Here is a 25,004-nt window from a genome sequence, read left to right as displayed (position 1 = left end):
TGCATAGGTTGGCGGCTGGTAGCATAGTGGCATCAGTGGCAGGCCTCAGAGCAAAGGCTTCCTTGCACGCTTTCCGTCCGTGCAGGGTTGAGCGTCAAGCTCGGCTTCATAAAATAAGAAAGCCTGCTAAAAAAAAAACGCTGTCATGAGAGCAGCGTCAAGGGCTTTCTTCTTCTTCTCCTTGGCATAGGTACATTCTAATGAGACGGGGAAAGGATGGCAGGATACATGAACCGTGGAACTGTCATAAATCTAGTCAAGAAGAGGAGCTTACAAACAGTTCAAAAAACTAGGTAGAGATAGAGATCTAGATGATAGGAAGGCTAGCAGCAAGGAGCTTAAGAAAGAAATTAGGAGAGCCAGAAAGGGCCATGAGAAGGCCTTGGTGAGCAGGATTAAGGAAAACCCCAAGGCATTCTACAAGTATGTGAAGAGCAACAGGATAAGAATAGACCTGAGAGAATAGGGCCAATCAAGTGTGACAGTGGAAGTGTTTATGGAACCGGAGGAGACAACAGATGTACCTAATGAGTACTTTTCTTCAGTATTCACTACAGAAAAAGATCTTGGCATTTGTAAGGATGAGTTACAGCAGACTGAAAAGCTTGAGCATGTAGATATTAAGAAAGAGGATGTGCTGGAGCTTTTGGAGAGCATCAAATTGGATAAGTCACCGGGACCAGACGAGATGTACCCTAGCATACCGTGCAAGGTGAGGGAGGAGTTTGCTGAGCCTCTGGCACTGATCTTTGCATCATCAATGGGGACAGGTGAGGTTCCGGAGGATTGGAGGTGGTGGATGTTGTTCCATTATTCAAGAAAGGGGGTAGAGATAGCCCAGGAAATTATAGACCAGTGAGTCTTACCTCAGTGGTTGGTAAGTTGATGGAGAAGATCCTGAAAAGCAGGATTTATGAACATCTGGAGAGACATAATATGATTAGGAATAGTCAGCATTGCTTTGTGAAAGGCAGGGCATGACTTATAAACCTGATTGAATTTTTTTAGGATGTGACTAAAACACATTGATGAAGGAAGAGCAGTAGATGTAGTGTATATGGATTTGAGCAAGGCATTTGACAAAGTACCCCATGCAAGGCTCATTGAGAAAGTAAGCAGGCATGGGATCCAAGGAGACATTACTTTGTGGATCCAGAACTGGCTTGCCCACAGAAGACAAAGAGTGGTTGTAGACGGGTCATATTCTGCATGGAGGTCAGTCACCAGTCGTGTGCCTCAGGGATCTGTTCTGGGACCACTATGCTTCATAATTTTTACAAATGACCTGGATGAGGAAGTGGAGGGATGGGTTAACAAATTTGCTGACGACACAAAGGTTAGCAGTATTGTGGATAGTGTGGAGGTCTGTCAGAGGTTACAGCGGGACATTGATAGGATGCAAAACTGGGCTGAAAAGTGGCAGATGAACTCCATAAGTGTGAGGTGGTCCATTTTGGTAGGTCAAATATGATGGCAGAATATAGCAATAATGGTAAGACTCTTGGCAGTGTGGAGGTTCAGAGGGATCTTGGGGTCCGAGTTCATAGGACACTTAAAGCTGCTGCGCAGGTTGTCTCTGTGGTTAAGAAAGGATAAGGTGAATTGACCTTCACCAATCGTGGGATTAAGCTTAAAAGCAGTGAGGTAATGTTGCAGCTATATAAGACACTGGTCAGACCCCACTTGGAGCACTGTGCTCAGTTCTGGTTGCCTCACTACAGGAAGGATGTGGAAACCATAGAAAGGGTGCAGAGATTTACAAGGATGTTGCTTGGATTGCGAAGCATGTCTTATAGGTTGAATGAACTCGGCCTTTTCTCCTTGGAGCGACAGAGGATGAGACGTGACCTGGTAGAGTTGTATAAGATGATGAGAGGATTGATCATGTGGATAATCAAGAGGCTTTTTCCCAGGGCTGTAATAGTTAGCATGAGAGGGCACAGTTTTAAGGTGCTTGGAAGTAGGTCCAGAGGAGATGTCAGGGGCAAGGTTTTTTTAAAAACACAGAAAGTGGTGAGTGCATGGAATGGGCTGCCAGCAGTGGTGGAGGTGAATATGATAGGGTCTTTTAAGAGACTCCTGGACAGGTGCATGGAGCTCATAAAAATGGAGGGCTATGGGTAGGCTTAGGTAGTTCTAAGGTAGGGACATGTTGGGCACAGCTTTGTGGGCCAAAAGGCCTGTATTGTACTGAATGTTTTCTACGTTTCTATGTTACCATGCATCACTTTCACTCAGTCTCTTCTGCGCTGCTGAATCAGAGGGCTACAGGTTCAAACTCCAAAGTAGGTTCAAGCACACAGCGAGTTATAATCGAAACCCTGTTTTTAAACTTACCCGTTTAGAAAAATGGCTGATTGGCAGGAAAGAGTAGCTATGGTGGCAGGCATTCAAATCATCTGGATGCAAGCATAGGTATCAAGTAAGGATTTGTACTTACTGAAACCATTTGACTAGATAAGAAGTAATCTGATACCGCGACATTTTTATGTTTATAATAGGTTAAGGAAACTAAGAGAGAAGCAGCTTCATTCTGCTAGTTGAAGAGACAATAAGAGGTCACAAGTCCATCCAGGTAATGGGAGATATGGGAATTCTCTGCCAGAACCGATAATCACAACAGAGCCATCCTTTCATTTAAAAGCAAATTAAGTGTTCATTTGAAAAATTAATCTCAAATGAGGGCAAAGAGAAGAATTCAAAGATATATTTCGGGCAGCAGAGTAGCACAATGCTCTACAGTACCAGCGATCCGGGTTCAATTCCCGCCCGCCTATAAGGAGTTTGTCAGTTTTCCCTGTGACCTCCGGGTGCTCTGGTTTCCTCCCACAGTCCATTGGTAGGTTAGTTGGTCATTGTAAATTGTCCTGTAATTAGGCTGGGGTTAAATTGGGGGATTTCTGAATGGTTTGGCTCAAAGGGCCTATTCTGCGCAGTATTGCAATAAATAAATATTCATGTGGTGGTAACACTGGTGAAGCATTCATTGGGACATCTGAACCGTAACCTTTGAACCCTGATGAAGGAAACATACTTGAAGCATCATATTTTCTCTTTGCTGATACTGACTTTTTATAATTCTTATATTGTTATCCAAATTTTATCTTTGATCCACATTTAAATTGCCATAAACAGGAGGCACATGTATGAACTTACATTCCAGCCTAAAGAACTTAGCATCATTTATTTTTAATAGAAATACTGCACACATTTACAGAAAATGCAGAGCCTGGTTTCAGCAGTTATTAATGCAGTTAAATATTTGCACTACTGAACTTTAAGTTTCCTCATATGTGAAGCTATAGAGGCAGAAATCTCAGTACTCTTCTTGTTCTGACCATAGTAGTCCACAAATTCTCCACTGGGGCTGATAAGATACATGATTATTGTATGGTCAACCTGAAACAGACAACAGAATGACAGGTTAAAGTGACTTAAGCAGACTTAAGCTTATTTCTTAAATAAAATCTAATAAACAGAGACATGATGATCTTGCTAACTTGCATAAAATCTCATTTCAAAAATGTCTGAAGAATCATCATTTGGAGGTAGGAATAGGGTGCACTGTTAAAGCAATCTACAAGGGCAATACTTATCACCCATTCCCCTGGTGGTTAAATGCACTCTTAATTGTGGAACTGTAAACCATGGAGATCTAAGGTGAATCCTGCAGCATGAATTGATCTCTAACACGCGTAACTGTGTTTTAAAAACATGCATATTGCTCCATTGGCCTGTGCCTTCCCATACTATGTGTCACATACAAGGTAGAGGTCTTCAAACATATTCTACAGGGAATTCAAACACATTATAAAACAAGCACTGCCTGATGAATCATATTCCAAAGTGATCACAGCCTCCTAAAAACACTTAATGCTATATAGATTAGAACAGTAAGGACCCTTCAGCCCACTATGTTGTGCCAACCCTTTAACCTACTCCCAAGATCAATCTAACCCTTCCCTCCCATATAGCTTTCCATTTCCCTTTCATCTATGTGCCCAGGAGCTTCTTAACTGTCCCTAATGAATCTGCACCTCCCATACAAAGAAAAAAGCCCTAGCTCACCCAACCTAACATCATAGGACATGCTCTCTAATCCAAGCAGCATCCTGGTAAATCCTCTGCACCCTCTCTAAAGCTTCCACATCCTACATATAATTTAATTCTAAATTGATCTGTTGTAGTTACAAAATCCTAACCATCTGGGATCGAAGGGAAAAGTACTTGGCTCCAGTTGAAGAATACAAAACAAATCTCTGCCTATTGCATGCAGTTCTCAGTACAAACTAACTGAGTACTGTATGTGAAGGGGTGAGGTGGGCAAGAGGTGTTATCAAAAGTTTCCTGACACAATATGTAGATAAGCCTACAAGAGGAGAAACTGTACTTGATCTGGTATTGGGAAATGAACCTGGTCAGGTGTCAGATCTCTCAGTGGGAGAGCATTTTGATCACAATTCTGTCTCCTTTACAATAGCATTGGAGAGGGATAGGAACAGACAAGTTAGAAAAGCGTTTAATTGGAGTAAGGGGAAATATGAGGCTATCAGGCAGGAACTTAGAAGCATAAATTGGAAACAGATGTTCTCAGGGAAACATATGGAAGAAATATGGGAAATGTTCAGGGGTTATTTGTGTGGAGTTCTGCATAGGTATGTTCCAGTGAGACAGGGAAAGGATGGTAGGCTACAGGAACCATGGTGTACAAAGGCTGTCTTGGAATACTCTCTGAATAAGCACTGCCGAGAACTGTTGCCATGATGCTCGACACCATCCCGGATAAAGCAGGATCGCTTGATCGTTCACTACTTTAACACTACATTTCTCCACTTTCCGTAGCATGCAAATTCACAATATGCACTGCAGTTACCCAACCAGTTTCTTCCAGTACCACACCCTCAACTCAAGGCTTCTAACATCAAGGACACTGACAGCAGAGAACATCTGCATGTTCCCCTCCAACTCGCATGCTATCCTGACTTGGAAAAATATCACTACCCCTTCATCGTGACTGGGTCACAATCCTGAAGCTAGTCAATCATTACTATAGGACTGCAGAAGTTCAAGCCGGTTGCTTACCACCCTCCTAAGGGCAAGTAAAAATAGGAAATAAATGCAGGTATTCCCAACAAGGCCCAGATCCCACTGAATAAAATAATGGACAGTCTATATTGAGTAAATAAATGTATATTATCACCACAATTAAGAAAATAATAAACTTAAAATTATTTGGGCAGCAGTAAGAATTACGTTATCTCAAAATTACCGTAAATGCTCTTATTGGATCCGCTGAGGGAAAGTAGGCGCACAAGAATAACAGAGCAAGGAAATTGCCTTGTAACCTCACCCGTATCCAGGATGGAGGGTTTACCCATTAGCCATAGGTCTTCCCCTTTCTTGTTGCCATCCTTTAATTTTGTATTTTAACAACCATTCATTGGGGACACAGGAAAATTTTAACAAAAATGGACTCCAGCTGACAAACAACAAAAAACCAGTACTTTACTATTAAGTAATCAAAAGTAGTTTGCAAAAGCAGTGGGGAGGAAACAGTGAGAGGTTGCTCAAAGTGCAGGCAAACAAGCCCCCTTGCTTCAGGCCTAAAAAGTTGTGGTGCAGAAGTGATCCAGCCAGCAGGGAGAGTACATGCAAACCAGAAACACGTGCCATTCTGTGAGACAAGCTCTCGTCACATCTGGCCCTTTACCACCTTAGTTGACCCAGCTGTAGGCACTTTGAGGATTATCACAACAGACTCGACTTCTTGAAAGGAGTGCCTTGTGATAACATCCAGCAGAAACACACAAGGATCAGGAAGAACACTGTAGAGACCAGTGACTGGAGGCAAGACTTACCTTTCTCCACTCACGTCCTGTTGCCATTGGTGTCTATTTCCTGGCACATGACAGGAATTGGGCCCTTGGAGCATATACTCTACATGCTAATAATTTTCCTACATTTTTTTAAACAATAAAACAACCAACTGCCAATACAAAAAAATTTACTTACGATGTAATCGTTGTCTTCATCTTTGGGCCCTTGGCTATAGTAGACTCTGTAGGCCTTCGACACCTGGTTTATTTGCTCTTGGGAGCCTGTCAGGCCAATTAACTTGGGAGAAAACTCTGCATAAGAATCAAATACCTATTTTAATCACTTACAGCATTCATCCTTTTAAAAACAAAAACTAGTATGTTGAAACAACTTGCACACAGACAACGCTTTTCATATCCACAGGATGATTAAAGTGTTTTAGTTTTAAAAATTCACACATTAAGAAACAAATCTGCTCATGCAAGGATGGAGAAAAATGTACTCGTCTCAATTTTTGAGCAGAAAATGTTAGAAATGTGAAACTGGAAAACCAGCATTTGTATTTAAAAGGCAAATGTGATTGTTTTTCACATCCTTAGTATCCAGTTGAAAGAAAACACAGAAACTTTAAAAGTAGTAAACTCAAAGTATGGTTACTATTGGAACACCATAGTAGTTTTTACAGCTTTACACTACGTCTTCCAGCACAGTAACACTACATGTCCATGAAACCTCAACAGAAGAGAAAAGCTATCACATGGGTCACTAATGTAACAATCCCTCTTGCCTTCTCTCCCAAACACTGGACGAAGATTATCACTTAGAAGTTCTTTAAGAACACCAATTAACTTTAAGCAACACATAATATTTTTAATATTAAAATTTCTCCAGATCCTGCTTATTTACAGTTCAATCATTCCAAAAGCACTGAAGACCAGGGGATTGATCATGGAATGAAGATTTTGATGGCATACAGTAGGTATTCTATCTCATGGAAATAAAAATGAAAATGCTCTAAATACTCAGCAAGTCAAGAGTATCTGTGAGAAGAAAAAACAATTTTAGATCCAAGACATTGGCATAACTGGGAAAGAGAGAAAACAAATTATTTTTTAGGAGTAGACAAGGTAGGGTAGTTTGGGTTTAACAAGCAGAATATGTTTGATAGAGTGAGAACAAATGAATTAATGTGGAAGTTAGAATCAAACAAAGAAACATAACTTCTTTATTAACTTATATGGTCTCACCCTATCAGGAGTATTCCCATTCTTCCATCCAATTCAACCACAACCTTTCCAACTACTGAAAACTAACTTGATTCTTCTCTCTTCTAGTTCCGACAAAGGGTCTTGGTCTTGAGACATTAACTGGTTGTCTTGCCAGATAGTGCCTGATCTGTTGAGTATTTCTACCATTTTGAGGAGATACTGTAGTTTTTTTTTCAGCTAACTTCATGTCTGTTTTATTTCTTCAGATCTCCTCAATTAGCAAGTGCCAATTTTCAAAAAAAATGGAACAGCTGTAAAGACAGTTGATACCAGAAACATTAATGGCTGGCTTGTCTGTTATCTAATCCCAGGATTTTAATTTCTTCAAAAAAAAAATCTAACCAACTTACCTTCGACATATCTTGCCATGGCCTCGACATTATCTCGGTCTGGATCAATTGTGATCAAAAGAGGAGTGAGATTTGGTAAAGATGGGATCCTGTCTGTAAAATAAAACACAGAAGAGGTAAACTTGCTGCAAACTGACATAATATAACTGGATTAAGAAAGGGACGAGAGGTAATAGTGGGAAGCTAAGCTGGGAGAAGTACTTGTGCTTTGGAAGCTTTGGCCTGACAGGATCATCACATACTTATCAAAGAAATTCTAGCCCTGAAAGCTGTAAACGGGAATAGATATCAAGATCAGGCTTGTGGGGAGGAGGGGGACTGTAGAACACCTTGCCACCACTGGATGGGAGAGGGATCTGATAGAGCAGGAGTTTGAGTGATGGTCTAAAAGGAGTGCTATTAGTTGCTCAAAAAGATCTTAACATATAGAAGCAGAATTGAGTCATTTGGTCCATCGAGTTTGTTCCAGCATTCAATGATGGCTGATTTATTTTCCCCTTTCAACCCCATTCTCCTGCCTGCTCCCTATAACCTTTGAAGTCCTTACTACTCAAGAACCCATCAACCTCTGCTTTCAATATGCTCTATGACTTGTCCTCCATAGGCATTTGTGGCAATAATTACACACTAGCCTTTGCCTAAAGCAACTTCTCCTCATGTCTGTTCTTTTTTTTTTGTAATTTAAATTTTATTGAAGTTCATCATCAAACGAACATTTCCATAAGATGTATTTCAAGTATTGTATGCTGTGCCTTCTGGTCCTAGCCTCTCCATGCCCACTCTGTCCAGGCCTTACAATATTCAGTAAGTTCCAATGAGATACCCCCATCCCCTTTTTTGGGAACTCCAGTGAGTACAAGCCCAGACCCATCATTCATTCCCTCTATCATTCTGGTAAACCTCTTCTAGACCTTCTGAAGTGCCACCTATTCCCTTCTTAGGTATGAGCTCTAAAACTGCTGACAATTCTCCAAAGTCGTCTGATCCTCTACAAAACATCAGCCCCTGCAGAACGGTGATCAGCAGCCAACCAGAAAAGGCCTCCTTTGTTCCCACTCTCTGCCTTCTGCCATTCAGCCAATATTCTGTCCATGCCATTACCTTTCCTGAAATTCCATGGGCTCTCATTCATTTAGCAAAACTGTGTGCAGCACCTTGTCAAAGGCCACTCTCTTTTAATGTAGCTGGGCAAAAAAAAGCATCCCTTCCCCACCCCCACAACTTTCCTCCGGGCAACAGCAACGTGGTTTAACCAGACACTTCTAACTCCACTACCCAATTAAATTGGGAAATTGGCTCCTAGAAAGTTTACCTACACACACACACACACGGCCTCTCTCAACACCAGTAGAGTTCATCAGTGCCTCTTCAGTCAGTTCTTTGATCTGGAACATTAACACTTTGCTTTCCACAAACGCTAAGTGTTTTCATGCTGAGTGTTCCCAGCTTTTTTTAAAATATACTTGATTCACTTATTATATCTCTGCTACAGCAAAAGGTTTTATTTAATCTGGTGCTTCAACTCTAACATTTTAAAGTTGGTTATTCACCATATCCTAGTTTTTAATTGCACACTGGCAGTCAATGAGTCAGACGTGGTGACTGTATGTCCAGACCAACAGCAAACAAAACTAATTAATGTAGAAAAAGTCTATTTTTAAAAAATGAGGAAACCAAGCTCAAAAATAAATGATGATACCTGCTCCTGACAAATTCACCAATGAAGTGCAGAGTTAATAGAATAGTTGACTACAAATGATCTGCTTTAGTTCAATCTCAGCTACTCAGGGCTTTCCAGACAGTATGGAAGTGCGACAGTCAGGCAGCATGGAAACAACCCTTCGGCCCAACTCCTTCTTACTAACTTTGTCGCCCAGCAAGCCAGTCGTATTGCCCTCTAAACCCCTCCCATACATATACATATCTAAATGGCTTTTAAATATTGCTCATGTGCCCCCGCGGCTATTGGGTGACCCCGTGTTTGGACGGTGCCACAGTGAGGATGCAGATGGACACAGGTGCTGTAGAATCACTGGGGTTGGAGACCGTTTACAGGGAGAAATTGCAGCATCTCACCCCAGAAGAAGCAAGATTGGCTTTAAAGACTTTCTCTGGTGAGGTTGTTCCAGTGAGGGGAGTAGTACGTGTTACAGTGGAGATCAACGAACAGAGAAAGAAACTTCCACTCTACATTGTTGCAGGTAGTTATCCAGTGCCTCTGGGCTGCCCGTGGTTGGAACAGCACAAACTTAACTGGCATGAAATGCACTTGATTGTTGGGAGCACTTGTCTACAAGAGGTATTGAAGAAACACACAGAAGTATTGAACAGAGAACTGGGTGGTAGGAATAGAATCACTGCTAAAGTGGTGGTTAAACCCGTCAACACCCAAATGCCTGAAGGCAGGACCTGTTCCATCTGCCCTCAAACCACAGGGAGAGGCTGAATTGGAAAGATTGGTCTAGAGTAAGGTGTGAGGAAGTAAATGGGCAACTTCAGGGATGAGTCAACAAGGCATTGTGGAGAGTTCAAGATAACAATTAATTCGGTTCTTATCCTCACTGATAATTTTTTTTAGCAGAATTGGTCAGAGGACAGACATTTAGCAAGGTTGACTTGTGTCGAGCATACAGTACTTACAGATGTGACTTACATATTACTGGGAAAAATGAGCACGAACACCTACAAAACTTGGATGCTACACGACAAAGACACAAGGGATATGGGCAATGGGAACAGAAAGACAAGTGTCAGTTCTCTCGACCTTTGGCTGAATACTTGGTCTATGTGATTGACAGCTTCGGGCTTCACAAGGCACCATCAAAGGTGAACGCAATTGTGGAAGGCTCTATCACCAAACAGTGTAAGTCAATTGCAATCATTCTTAGGTTTACTAACATACTAAGCAAAGTTTATTTCTAATCTACCACTTCATGAGATTTTAAATTAAGCAATACACTGACAGTGGACAGATCACTGTAAAAGGCCAAAACAGCTTTCTCACACTCTGAAGCACTCACACACTTTTACCCGTCATTGCCCATACAGCTACCCTGCGACACGTCACCCTATGGTGTGGGGGCAGTAATCTTATATGTCATGCCATTGGATGAAGGGCGTTCAGTCGCTTTTGCATCAAGGACGTTACGCGAGGCAGAAAGCCACTATGCCTAGACTGAGCAGGAAGTGCTCATGATTGTCTTTGGAGTTAAGAAATTCCATCGAATACTCTTTGGGTGATGATCTACACTGCCGATAATGACGTCAATTTTTGACTGCTAGTTGTATACAATATTGACCTCAGGATATTGTACTGATTTGCATATCAGTAAAGCACAGGAGGTCCGAGCAGTGTCTGAATGCTGACAGACTGCCAAAACCTCCCTTAGCTGTTCAGCTCCGCAGCCATTGCTGAAAGAGATCTTTCACTTCAAGGAAGTAACTACAGCGCTACCGTGTTGTCATTCCTCCACCATTAAGAAAGCAAGTGCCTGATGAGCTATGCAGGATGCTGTGGCATAGTGCGCATGAAGGAAATCACATGCAGCAACTTCTGGTGGTCGCGACTGGATGTAACCATTGAAAAGAAAGCCAAAGTACGCCCACATTTTTAGCCAGTGAGAAACGTTCCTCAATTTGTTCCTGTGTATCCATGGGAAATGCCTGAAGAACCACGGCAGAGGATTCATATAGATTTTGCAGGACCTGTGGAAGGCCACACGTTCCTGGATGTAGCAGGCACACACAACAAATGGCTCCGGTTGCCATCGTGAACACCACTTTTGAAAAATACTTTGTGGAGCTACAGTCCATTCCACCTTTAGCTGTTCTGTGCTTCCTCAACACCTTGTAGGTGACAGCTTTGCATCAGGCTTGACCTGCCTAGACCCCCAAATATTAAACAGTCTGTGCAAAATGAACGAAAACCCAAGCACGGAGATGTGCCAAACAAAGGTTTCACAGCAGGAGAGAGTACTTGCCCAGATCTACATTTCTGAAGTAAAGTGGATGCCTGTGATGGTGGTGCCGTAAACTGGTCCTGTGACATACACAGGGGAAACTAGTCACCACAACATCTGGAGAAGGCACGCCGATCAGCTGCTGCCCATTTCGAAAGCTAATGAAAACCAACACAACCTGGCCAATTCAGATCCAGTTGTAGAAATGAGACGACGACTGCAGAAGCTCCGTTAAGATCAAATGACAGAACCAGTACTTTCCCCATACCTGTGCTTTCTGAGGTGCCCCTTATAGACAATACAGTAACCAAGCCAAGGGCTATAAATACAGAGAAAATAACTTTGGTACCCTCACAGGAACAGGCAGCCTCCGGACAGGCTGAATCTCTAGTAAGTAACCCTCAGCACATGGGCAGAATAATCCCCAGGGTTATGTCTGGGAATAGGAGCAGTTGACTCTCTTTCTGTAGTTTAGGAAAAAAAAATGTTTTTTTGCAGGGGAAGGGGGAGAAATCTTTAAAATAAGGGGGAGAGGAGGGACATGTTATGCATTCACGTATATTTTGACCTTTACAGCTTGCCGTCAGGCCTCCCTGTGTTGTGTACTGAACATAATGTCAGAGGGCACTCTCAGTAGATGACTTAAAAGCAAAAATAAATAACAGCACATTTGTTCCTCACCTCTCCATCTCTTGTGTGTGTTACTCATGGCCACCCAGCTTCCCAGTACCACAAACTTAACAAAAACTATACACAATACTCCAAGTACAGCCTCACCAACATCTTATAGAACTGCAACATTCCAACTCCCATACTCTATGCCCTGTGCTCTAGCACAGGCAATGGAAGTACAAATTCATTTATCTGGGAATATGATCATCTCTAATTTGCAGCTCATAAAATAAAATCACTTGGAACCGTAGTGCCTTTTTAGACCCCCGATATACACTTCAAATCATTTTGATAGGTGGAAATTTTTACCTATTTCATCCACGACAGCAATCATCTTCTCCAGTTCTTCGGGACAAATGTCTGGACAGTGCGTAAATCCAAAGTATATCAAGACCCACTGCCCGAGGTAGTCTTTGTCTGTCTTGGGTTGCCCTTTGTGATCAACCAGTGAAAAGGGTCCTCCAAGTGCTGCTTTTCCAATGCTACGGGTCCGCTCCTTCTCAATCTCTTAACAGTCAATTAAAGAAAGATTAACACATTATTACATCATCTCACAGACTCGATTAGTTACATTTGTATACTTTCATTATAGAGCTCAATTATTTTAAATAAGTTTAAACAATTAGTGTAATACCAAATGAAACAACACTAACATTAAGGAGTATTGAGACTGTGATTGCTCTAGAGGACGAGCATGGTTACGGGACCAACTGGCCTACTCCTCCCGTCTTATTTTAGTGTTCTGACTGAATGTGATTCTGTATCATATTGCAACCACTCTGCTCACCATTTATTAAACATTATTTATTTACATCCTCACATCCTCAGGAGCAAATGCACAAGCTTTAGAAAAATTGCACTTAGATCCCCCAAGTTGCTAGGATGGGAATTCCTACTGACAGGATCCACATCTTTACATCAGTCCTGCTCTCCTCTTAATCAGAAATTAGATATTATCAGTGATATCAGGTAGATTCTCAGGATCTCACTATCACAACTTGTACAAGGCAGGGAACTCAGATTGCGTCAAGCCCAGGTGTTTAACATCAGTACATACCAAGATAGCAGCATGGCAAAAAAGATCATATTGTCAAAGGAATCTCATTTCTTTGTTTTGAATTCAAGAGTATATCTCTGTATACACTATTTATGTCTGATAGGATCATGGTAGATTTGGCATCCAACTCCAAGTCCATCCGTTGCTTCAAATAATTTAATCCTTTTGTTTAATATAATTCTATAAACTTCAGACTTACATCAATTCCCATTTCTATTAGAGTTCCCTTTGTCCATACATTTTTCACAAAGAGGCAGGTGTAAAGTTTGTGTTGAAATTACTATCTTGGGTTTCCTGAGGTGCAGCCAGTAGAAATATAGTCATTCTTTATCAGCTGGAAACTACAATTATCTTTAACTTGAATTTTCAGGAATGGAGTCCTGAAGTCCTGTAATCCCTACACGATTTAACCTTTAGCATCCAAGTGTCATTCTGCTAAATCCTTTGCTCTGCTCCCTCTAAGACCACAACAGCCCTCCTTCGGGTAAAGTGCTCAGAAATAAACAACCTAGGCTAATTGGTTCCCTTATCAAACTTAGTGTTCCACTCTCCTGACTGATTCTGATTTGTGACTGGATCCTCAATTTCCTCACTTGCAGACCCCACTCTGTTGAGATTGGCAACAACATCTCTTCCACGATCACCATCGGCACAGGTGTACCACATGGCTGCGTGCTTAGCCCCCATGCTCTACCAGCTTCACACTTATCACTGTGAGGCTATGCACAGCTCCAATCCACATTTAAGTCTGCCGTTGGCCAAATGAAGGGTGGTGATGCATTGGCATTTGGGAGGGAGATTGAAAAATTGGTTCGATGATGCCACAACAACAATCTCTCACTTAACATCAGCAGAACAAGAGGTGATTATTGACTACAGGGTGAAGAAGCCAAAGGTCCATGAGCCAGTCGGCATCAGGGGATCAGAAAAGTCAGTAACTTTAAATTCTTTGGTGTTATCATTTCAGAGGATCTATCCTGGGAACAGCATGTAAGTGCCATTAAAAAGAAAGCACATCAGAGCCCCACTGTCTCAGAAGGTTGTGCAACTTTGGCCTGCCATCAAAAACTTTGACTACCTTCAATAAATGCACAGTGGAGCATATCCTGACAGGTTGTATCATGACCTGGTATGGAACTACCAAAGCCCAGGAATGGAAAACCTACAAAATGTAACAGACACAGCCCACTCCAACACAAGAAAAGCATATCCCACCATTGAGCACATCTACAAGGAATGCTGCCACAAGGAAGCAGCATCCATCATCAAGGACCCCCACTATCCAGGCCATCGTGCTCTCTTCTCACTGCTGCCATTAGTAAGGAGGTGCAGGAGCCTTAGGTCCCATCCGTCAGGTTTAGGAACAGTTATTACCCTTCAACCATCAGGCTCCTGAACCAGGATGGATAACTTCACTCACCTCAACACTGAATTAGTTCCACAACCAACGGACTCACTTTCAAGGACACTACAACAGGTTCTCAATACTATTCATTATTTATTTATTATTATTTGTGGGGTGGGTCACATTTGCTTAGTTTGTCTTCTTTTTGCACATTGGCTTTTTGTCAGCCTTTGTGTGTAGCTTTTCATCAATTCTATTGAATTTATTTGTTCTACTGTGAATGCCTGCAAGAAAATGAATCTCAATGTAGTACATGTCCATAATTTACCTTGAACTTCCACGATTCATGTGTGAGGAGCTTCTTCTTTTATGTTACTGCTAAGGCTAATAAAATGGCTTAACTGCTGATACAGTGGTTCTCTATAGCAGCTTGTTTGGGTTGTAATTACTGATAACAGGAATTGTATTCATTTGCTAACCCATTGGGATAGATGTTATTCTTTATTGCACGTGAAAGCCATTGTTTCTTGCAGGCTTTGGGGAGAAGGCACGATGGGGACAGAGAGAGGAGACGCAACCTGAGAGATGCTGTAAGCTGGGCGACGGAACGGACCCCAAGCGGGAGTCCGAGGCCCAGGGTCTTCCGCGAGGAGAGGAGACACGGGACTTGAGTACAGCATTTGGTCGATCACCGGGGGTGGTCCCATTCGAGGGTTGGCGGAGTTCGGAGGACATCGACTGGAGGAAGGGGGACCTGGTTCTGTAAGAGCTCCAACGATCTGTGCACAAACTGGTTAATAATAATGGCCCTTTCTCTTTTCTTTTAAACAGTTAAACAGTTCTTAGTTTGTTCCTTTACTATCTAGTCAAAGTAAGAGTTATAAAGCGTAATCATTTAATCACATATGCCTGTTATTTAGTGTGGTGGGGTGTATCACACAGCATCTACACAGACTCGATTACAGAGTTTGGCAGGGCCGAAGGCTGCTCCCACTAGATGAAAGCAAGCCTGAAGCTTACCAGGAGGCTACACATGTTTAATAATTTAATGTTTTTTTGTGAATACACCTCATGTCTCTTTCAAGATCCACCGTTTCTTTTCTCTCACCAGTTTAGAAGTACTCTAATGTACCATTTCCAGTTCCAAAGTGGTATAGGAACGCTTACTTTCTTCTTTTTCTTTCTTCATGTGTCTCATGACGACCAGCATTGCTCCTCCTACAGCAAAAGTGACTGCTAAAGATTTCCATGTGACAGGCTACTAAGAAGGAAAAACAATGTCTCAGAAACAAAGACATTGAACAAGTTATAAACAAGACAGGTTTTAAATTGTTTCTGTAAAAAAATGGGGGCATTTGATGGCTCTAGGCCTGCATTCACTGGACTTCAGAAGAATGAGGGGTGACCACATTGAAACCTATCGAATGGTGAAAGGCTTTGATAGAGTAGAAGTGGAGAGGACGTTTGACATTTGGTGGGAGTGTCTAAGACCAGAGGACACAGCCTCAGAATAGAGGGGCAATTCTTTTAAAACAGAGATGAGAAGGAACTTCTTTAGACTAAGAGTGGTGAATTTGTGAGTAGTGAGTTCTTTGCCACAGGCAGCTGTGGAGGCCAAGTCTTATAAATATATTTAAGGCAGACGTTGATAGATTCTTGATTCATCAGGGCATGAAGAGAAACAGGGAGAAGGCAGGAGATTGGAGCCCCGATGAAATAAAGCACAGTGGATGGGCCAAATGGCTTAATTCTGTTCCTATCTTATGGTCTAAATAAATGTGATACAATACCACACATTGGAACATGGGCTCAGTTAGAACCATTATGTTTTAATGTTAGGTGACCACACAGTAACTGAATAGTAATGTAGTAAACTGTTACTGATCTGTTTCTCGATAATATTTGGTTATCAGTCTTAATATACTGTATAAATAGAGTGAAACCATTCCTTTCAAATACTTGACACATCCTCCTCCTCCTATGTTGCTACAACTATTAAAACATTCCTACATCACTCATTAACACTGAATTACTTACCCCATCCTTCTTGGTCCTAGGGTTTGTTTTCGATCCCGTTGGTGGTGGAGGCATTGTACTGAAGTAGTGGAAACTGGTGTATTTGGGCAAAGATATTGCCCAAGTTGGGCAAAGATCATCCCTTAACTGTTCCAATACAACAAGAATAAACTTTGAATTAGTAAGCACAGTAAATTATTGTCAAACAATTACTCTGCAAGTGAAGTACCTGCTGTTCTACATTCAAATCCAGATGTGATGAGAGAATGAAAAAGTACTGATAATTTTAAAGGATAAAAACTTGTCGCAGTAAATAATTCTTTAAAGAGTGTTTTGAAAATTTTCCCTTTCATTTTACCAGGAAGACTTCAGTTTAAACCTTACAAGAGAGACAGCACCTCTAATTATGCAGTAAACAGGAGGAAATCTGCAGATGCTGGAAATTCAAACAACACACACAAAATGCTAGTGGAACACAGCAGGCCAGGCAGCATCCATAAGGAGAAGCGCTGTCGACGTTTCGGGCCGAGACCCTTCGTCAGGACGAATTATGGTCTAATTATGCAGTGTTTGGTTTTGGAGTCACTACCTCTGTGGTCAAGCCTTGAAGCAGTTAAGAGTCATTTAACACAGAAATGGGACCTTTGGCTCGACGGGTCGCTGCTGACCAATATTCCGATCTATACAAGTCCCACCTGCCAGCCTTTGGCACATATCCTTGTCCAACAGATTTGAGATTTTTGCTCCCTGTGTAGTTGAGAGTGGGGGCATCAGGGAGCATGAGCAACCAAACCATGGTACCCCATTTCAAGAAGCCATTCAAAGGGGGGGGGGGTGAGAGAAGATGAATGTAGTTGTAATTGGGAACAGTATAGTCAGGGGAATAGATACAATTTTCAGTTGCAAGGAATGAGAGTCTCCAAGGCTGTATTACCTGCCAGGTATCCGGGTTTGGGACATCTCATCTGACCTGCAGAGGAATTTAGAGTGGGAGGGAGAAGACTCAGTTGCCATGGTCCGAGTAGGTACACATGTCTTGGAAGGACTACAGGTTTTGCTGAAGGAATTTGAACAGCTAGGGACTACGTTAAAAAGCAGAACCAAAAAAGGTAATAATCTCTGAATCATTACTTGAGCCAATTGTGAATTGGCACAGGGTTAGTAAGCTCAGAGAGGTAAATCATGGCTCAAAGATTAAAGTGGGAGAAGTAGGTTTGAATTTGCGGGTCATGGGCTGTAGTATTGAGAAAGGCGGCGCAATGTGATGGGGCGAGTTTCGCCTGAGCCATGTTGGGACCAAAGTCCTGGCGAGTTGCATAACTTAGGCTGTGGACAGAATTTTCAAACACTTGGAAATGAAGGATAAAATAAAAAAGGAGAATACAGGAGAGATTGAAGTAGAAGAGAGAAAGTTTAGAAAGGGATAAGAATTTATCTTCATGAGGCATGGAGACTAAATTGAAAAGGGCAGTAAATACAGGACTGAAGGAGTTATTTTTGAATGCACGCAGTATATGAAATGAGGTAGAAGAGTGTATAGCAAAGCTATATCCTTCAAAAGAAGTGACATAGGATCAGAAGATGTAGAATCCTTGTGTGTAAAGTTAAGAAACTGCAAGGGTAAAAACACCCTGATAGGAATTACGGTAGTCAGGTGGTAGAGTACAAATTACAATGTCCCCTAAGATCCTATCAAAATTCTCCCCTCTCACTGTAAACCTATGCCCTCTCATTTTTGATTCCCTGGGATAAAAACTGTGCACTGACCTATTTTCCTCACGATTTGATACCCCTCTACAAAATCATCCCTCATTTTCCTGTGCTCCAGTTCAAATAGTCCCAACCTGCTCAAACCTTTCTTAGTCCCTCAAATCCCCACAAAATCCTTGTAAATCCCCTCTGCCTTCTCAAATCGATAATGGGCTCATCAGGCTTATTTGGAAAAAGAGATACACACCTTCAGTATATGTTAACTACCACACAGTATATATTAATGCAATTTTGTTTGCTAACCAGACAGATAAACATTTCCTTCCTAAGTCACGACCATTGGAAACAATGCTACATGCCAGCCAGTGAGACGGAATTTGAATTCTCAGTTAAACCAAGTCACTTTTTAACAATATAATTGCTTCCCTGAAAGTAAACTGGTATAAACTAATGGGTAAAATGCCTATTTCTTGAAAATTAATTAACATTCCATTTATCTTGTATCTCTTATTTATCTAAGACATTGAAAGATGCTTCACAAAATTTGACACCAAGCCAGTAAGGCAGGCAACCTAAAAATTTATTTCGTTATTTATTGGGATAGAGTGTGCAATTGGCATTTCCAGCTCGTCCAGCTGCACTGCCAAGCGACCCCCGATTTAACCCTAGCCTAATCATGGGACAATTTACAACAACCGATTAACCTACCGACCAGTACATCTTTGGGAGGAAACCCATGCAATCACAGGGAGAACATACAAACTCCTTCCAGGCAGCGGTGGGAATTGAAGGCAGGTTTGGAAGCAAGTTTCAAGGTAGACTCTCATAGTAAGGAGAAAGGGAAGAATAATTAGGGAATTCTCCAGGAACAATGTCAGAGGATTAAACAAAGCTAGAATTGGAGAAAAGGCTGTTGGATCACTGAACTGGAGATATTAATTAGAGCGAAGATGTAAAGGATCTGAAAACAAAGCAACATGCTGCTCATTGGAAATCTGTCGGTCAGCAAAGGGGTTACAGATGAATAGATCTTGGTAAAAGTTGGAATTCAGGCAACAGGATTTTAGATGAAACAGAAAACAATGGGACCAATTTGAAAAAAATGATCAGGAGAGCCAGGATTCAACTAGCCTGAGCATAAAGCTCTGAAGATATCTTAAGAGACAGTTTGATCACAAACAAAGAATTGGTTACTGAACAGAAGGCAAACAATGAGAATAAATGGGCCTTTCTCAGATTGTCAGACTAACACAGTATCTTGGTATCAAAGTTTGGGACTCAGATACTCATACATCTTGGCTAAGAAGCTGAAATACCATTTTTTCAAATTTGCTGACGATATTAAACTGGTTGACTGTGAGAACAGAGGAAGACCAGAAGAGACTTCAAGGGGATCTGGACAAGCTGAATGAGTCAGGAGGAATTATGGTATAAGTTGTGTAAATATGTTTTGATGAATATTACAAAATCACAGTTCAGCCATCAGAGATTAGGAAGTGTTGATCTTCAAAAGGATCTAGTGAAGGCCAACCAGCAACTAAAAGTGATTAAGAGGATAAATAATATCCAAGGCCTTATTTATAGAGTTCGATTACAAGTCATATGTAACGCCCTGGGAAAGGTTTCACTGCTGTTGTGATGGCTGTTCTGTAGCAGCGGTGACTAGAGATAACCGGGGCTTTGGAACACTTGCTGTCCAATGAAGGGAGTGTTTTTTTCTTCTTGTGTGCCTGACAGCGAGTTGTTCGAGGTCTTTTGTTCAGCGGGAGATGAAGAGAGAAGATGCCAGAACGGAGAGGTCGTAGTCGCCAGAAAGGAGTGGATCTGGAGTGGGGCTGGCAGTTAACAATGCGCAGGGGAAATCGACAGAGGACTAACGGACGGGAAACCGTGAGCTCCAACTTGTGCACGTTAGACAGTTTCATTAAAATGGCTCTTTTCCTTTTGTTTTACTTCACTAACCCTTTAGTCAAATTAAGAATTGTAAAGCTAAGTCGTTTTATTGCATATGGTGTACTGTCTGCTATTGCATAGTACTGATCTGTAACAGATGACACATCACGCTGCTTCCACCCAAACGGGAGGTTGTGCAACTCAATCTCATATGTTTGGTGGGGCCAGAGATCGTCTTTCCTCGGCTTACACAGCCGACAGAGCCTGGGAGTTACTCATACCTTCATTAAATTGCATATGGACGTTGTGTATAGTTTTACACTTTTAATGCAAGAATAGATGTTCTTGCAATAGAAAAGTGCAGTATGATTGTGTAAACCAGTTCCAAAGACTGTGCATTTGCTATACATGGAGAGATGACATTCTTTGATGTTCAGAAACTTTTTCAAGACTCTTAAAAGAGATTAACAGCTAAGTGCAGGGAAAGTGCCACTCCTGACTGAAGAGTCATGGACAAGAAAACAAAGTGAAAATAATAGGTGGGCTGTTTAGGAATGAGAGGAAGGAAAAATATTCTTCATTAAAAGAAGCAACCATTTGGAATTCTCTAACTTAGACAGCTGTGGAAGCTCCATAATGTTCATTCAACATAATGATCAATACATTTCTATACATTACTATATGGGATACCACTGGAAAATTGTATAACAGTCAAAAATAAGCTACAATTTTGCTCAGTGACAGAACAAGTTCTGGCCTGCTCTTACATCTTAAGGTAAAAACAATCGGTGACCTTAAAGATCAAATGGAGAGCGTGCAGGAGATCCAGCAATTAGCAGTCCTTGACCACATTCCACAGAATAACTTTGTCATCTTAGTCAACAAGATGCTGAAGAAACTTGCATATCAAAAAACCACAAGGTCTCTAGTATAGACAGTACTGCTACTGAGGTTCATCTGAAACTTAGTCACAAATCCAGCCTCATCTCCCTCATTTGGGAAGATGACGATGACATGCCTTCAAACATGCCACAATTGTGACCACTTATTGCCAGGGTCTTTACTTCTGTTTTATTTTGTTGAGATACAGCACGTAATAAGCTCTTCTGGCCCTTTGATCTATGCTGCCCAGCAAGCCCCCAATTTGATCCTAGCCTAATCACAGGAAAACTTACAATGACCAATTAACCTACCAGCCAGTAGGTCTTTGTTCTGTGGGAGGAAACCCACGTGGTCATGGGGAGATGTACAAACTCCTTACAGGCAGTGGTGGGAATTGAACCTGGATGCCTGTACTGGAAAGCATTGTGCTAACCACTACATAACTGCGCCACCCAGGCCTTCTTCAATAACTTCCTCCCTATACTGAAGAGCTGCTCCCCACATCGGATGCCTTCAAGGGGCATCTTCACTGCCCGACAACTCCAAGAGAAATGTATTGTCAACAATACATTGCCTTTTGTGACCTTCCAAAAGCCTTTGACTCTGGTCACCGTGGAGGGGCTATTTACAAACAAAATCTTTCTCAAATTTGGCTGCACCCCAAAACTCAATGCCATTCAAAACCTATATGAAAGCAAGCAAACTTTGATTCTGGATAATGGATCCAGCATAAACCCACCCCAGGGCAGTGTGGGATCACGCAGGGCTGTGTTGTTGTCCCAACCCCTTTCTCAGTCTCTCTGGCTGCAATATTGTTGTCCCTTCTATCTTGTAAACTTCTCACTGGTAGGAACTAAACTTAGCGGAGGTATGGAAAACAGCTCAAATTCAATCCTGTAAACTCCAAGTCTGGCCATTGATCCGCAATGTAAGGATAACATTAACACTTCTGAAACGTTTTCAACTCTTCTAAAACAACAGGCCTATGTGGAACAATAACAAGCAACAAAAGTTTCTGCAGCAACATATCCCTGCTGTACAACATCACACACACACAAAATAAAAGATACACAATTCGACTGGAAAAAGGCGAACTATTTTCCACGTACAAAATGTTGGAGGAAATATTCGGGCTGAGTGCTCGATACTGAGTTCCTCCAGCATTTTGTGACTGTTGCTTTGGATCTCCAGCATCTGCAGAATCTGTTTGCCACCACTTTCCACCTTTTGGGTGCTAACTCTGAGCGAAGACAGCCAGGCTTTGGCTGTCTATGAAAACTGAAGCTCAAGGCCTGCAGCCAAGCACCTCCCCTGCTGGGCTTGGTGTACTCCCGACACCGAAGTTAGGGAGCATCTATTGTTTCACTCAACCCCGGAAATAACTGGTGAACCGCAAATCGGGAGCAAGCTGCCGGGCAACTTGTGATCGCCATTCAGGAATTGTCTGGAGACTGTTAACGAGTGTTTTCCAGATCCCAAGTGGGGCACCTGAGCGCGACACCCAATGCTGAATGATAACAACTCGTTCACGATGCCGTGTCCAGTCTTAGTGAAGCCGGCATCGCGCAACTCACCGGCGCCCCGCATCGCGTCCTTGCTGGCCGCACCGCCGGGTAGTTACAGTGCCGGCCCGTCGCCCCGGCACCCTCGCACCAAACTTCCCGGCTGAGCCCCCGAGGAAGGGCAGCAGTCCGGCTGCACAGACGCACCAGCAGCGCCATGGAAAGCCAGAGCTGACCTTCCCCTAACACATCCGGTACGAAAGCCGAGTCCCCGCCTTCACATCCTCGGATCTGAGCGCTCCCGATAACCACGTTACTCTACCCTCCTGTCGGCAGTGCAGGTTTCCTCGTAGAAAGGGTGAAATTTGTGGATATTGCTACTGCAAATTAAATTCCCAGACCATAAAACACATCACTACAGGCCGCTAAACATTATGCTCATATTCCACACGGTATTTGACCGTAAATGCAACGCTTAATATGAATTCTGCGAAACATGACTGAAATGCGGAAGTAGATCTCCCACTACAAAAGATGAACGCCGCCTTTCCTCCGGATAGGGTCCAGTGGGGAACCACTCACATCTTCAAAACTACTGAATTAAATCGAATTGTTTTTTTCTGTTTTGGGTTAACCACAAGCTGCATTTAGATATACGAGCAGCGGGAATACCAGTTCTAAACGTACAGTACAGCAATCGAGATCACAAAGCTAGGGAAATCACCAATTATACCTCAGCCTAAAATTCTCAGCCTACTGGCTTAGGTACAAGTATTGTGGCAACAAGTCTCCCTTTAGTAACCTTAGCAATTATGACAAAGACCCAAAAAAACATAATTTCTGTGCTTTCTTCCCTTTCTTTTGATCATACCTCAAATTGAAGGAAATGGGGAAAACGAGGTTTTATGGGAAATGATCGATCATGTTTATCAAAAGGCGAGGAACATGTTCCACAAGAAATGAGATTAACACATCTGTTTTTAAAAGAGAAGAAATTAGTAAGCATTAAATTCGTATTTATTCAATAAATATAGCAAGGGTCTTGCATTCCCCTCAGTATCTTTTCATCATTTCCTACAGGAACTTAATTATTGATGCATTCTATTTTCTTTAAACTGGCAATTCCAGAACCACACTGTATTGGTTGTGGTTAGGGACATAGAAGTCACAGGTAAAACAGATGTTCTCCAAAAGTTCAATTATTTCTCGTAATATAATCCCCTATATAGAATCTTGAATTTGAGATTCTCCTTTTACTGCTTCTCTCTGGACAGCCAGCATTGAAGCCAATTGTACCAACATGACTGAGTTGAGTCAGGAATGTTTAGTTTTGCAAAATATATTTCAACATTGGAACTAAAGATAACCAGAAATCAAAATGCCTAAGAAACCTTTAATTGTTCAATGTGATGCATATCAAAGTTCCATTATTACCCAAACAGGTTAGGAATAAGAGCTAACTAATCCCAAAATGACTAATGTTCAGAAATTACCATAACCTACCAATTAATTCATGGGATGGCATTAACAAACTAACATACAAAAGAAAGCTTCTGCCTAATCCACCTATTAACCAAGCGATTATGAGATTATTCATTATTTTACCATTCATAAATGTTGATATTAACTCACTATTCTCAGAAATAACTGCAAGCTTTCTCCTTTCACCACGAATACTCATAAAATATTTTTCTTCTGGGTATAGTCAGTTAACTTCCCAGACATAACTGCAGGAACCAGAAGAAGTTACATGTATTATCAATTCCCAGTTAAACACAAAACACAAACCAGAAACAAGTCATACAGGAAGTCAGGAAGCATCTATAGAGGGGAATAAACAATCAATGTTTTGGGCCGAGATCCTCCAATCACCATCTTGTGTGAGTTGCCTAAGATTTCCAGCATCTCCAGATTCCCTTGTATTTATAACCAGAAGCAATTACTTGCTGCCATCTATCATATGAGATATTCATTAGTCATGCATTCCCAGAAGTGACGTTCAATCAATAACTGAACCCAAAAATTACCATAAGCAAAAAATGTGAATCTTAATTCAAAGAAATGCTTGACATCATCTACAACGAGAATTGCACGCAGAATAAGGCGAACGAAAACATGACATTGCGCCCGGAAACAATTAAACCCGGAAGTAACTCGCAGACTGACGTCACATGTCACGTGGACCGGCGCCGGAAGTGATGTGGGAGGCGGATGCTGCTTCGAGGGGGCTCCAGGTGAGTGAAGCGGGACGGCTTTATCCCGCTGTATCCAGGTGACCACGGAGCTAGGCCTCGGACACGCTGTCTGCGATGACTGGGTGACCCTATTTCCCACCAGCCCGGGCACCACGCAGCTCAGAGTGGGTGGAATGGGTGCAACTATCTGCAAAGACTGCACTGCTTGCTGGCTTCAAATACTATTTAATGAGTAAATTGTTACACAGTGGCTACTGTTAAGATAATCAGTAAGACACAGAAACGGACCACTCAGTAGGGCTCACTCTGTGGTATTGATGTGACTCGGACACCGCTGT

The 25,004-nt window shown here is 42.0% G+C and overlaps 2 protein-coding genes across 6 annotated transcripts in view; one reads left to right on the top strand and one right to left on the bottom strand.

Moving 5' to 3' along the window:
* Positions 1-3,157: 3,157 nt before the first annotated feature.
* On the bottom strand, positions 3,158-24,609 carry LOC132380163 (protein SCO1 homolog, mitochondrial). Of its 2 annotated transcripts, none has more exons than XM_059948813.1 (7): positions 24,499-24,609; positions 16,506-16,631; positions 15,636-15,726; positions 12,376-12,573; positions 7,436-7,528; positions 6,013-6,128; positions 3,158-3,399 (listed from the first exon to the last, which is right to left on the bottom strand). In XM_059948813.1, exons 1-7 carry the CDS (start codon positions 24,499-24,501, stop codon positions 3,268-3,270), a joined length of 759 nt encoding a protein of 252 aa, XP_059804796.1. In that variant the 5' UTR covers positions 24,502-24,609; the 3' UTR covers positions 3,158-3,267. The 2 variants fall into 2 exon arrangements, with proteins under 2 accessions (XP_059804796.1, XP_059804794.1); XM_059948811.1 differs by lacking the exon at positions 24,499-24,609 and adding an exon at positions 22,544-22,773.
* Positions 24,586-25,004, top strand: part of adprm (ADP-ribose/CDP-alcohol diphosphatase, manganese-dependent) — an 18,238-nt gene continuing 17,819 nt past the window's right edge. The window contains exon 1 of one of the 4 annotated variants that reach the window (XM_059948807.1): positions 24,586-24,705. In XM_059948807.1, coding sequence (XP_059804790.1) covers positions 24,683-24,705 — 23 coding nt within the window. In that variant the 5' untranslated portion in view covers positions 24,586-24,682. Of the gene's footprint in view, positions 24,706-24,740; positions 24,831-25,004 lie in introns of those variants that run through there. The other 3 variants (XM_059948808.1, XM_059948809.1, XM_059948810.1) reach the window with 3 other exon arrangements.

The sequence above is a fragment of the Hypanus sabinus genome, chromosome 23 (genome assembly GCF_030144855.1).
Source record: "Hypanus sabinus isolate sHypSab1 chromosome 23, sHypSab1.hap1, whole genome shotgun sequence".
NCBI lineage: Eukaryota > Metazoa > Chordata > Chondrichthyes > Myliobatiformes > Dasyatidae > Hypanus > Hypanus sabinus.
Note: the sequence above shows the minus strand (reverse complement) of the source record. Positions and strands in the feature narration are given on the sequence as shown.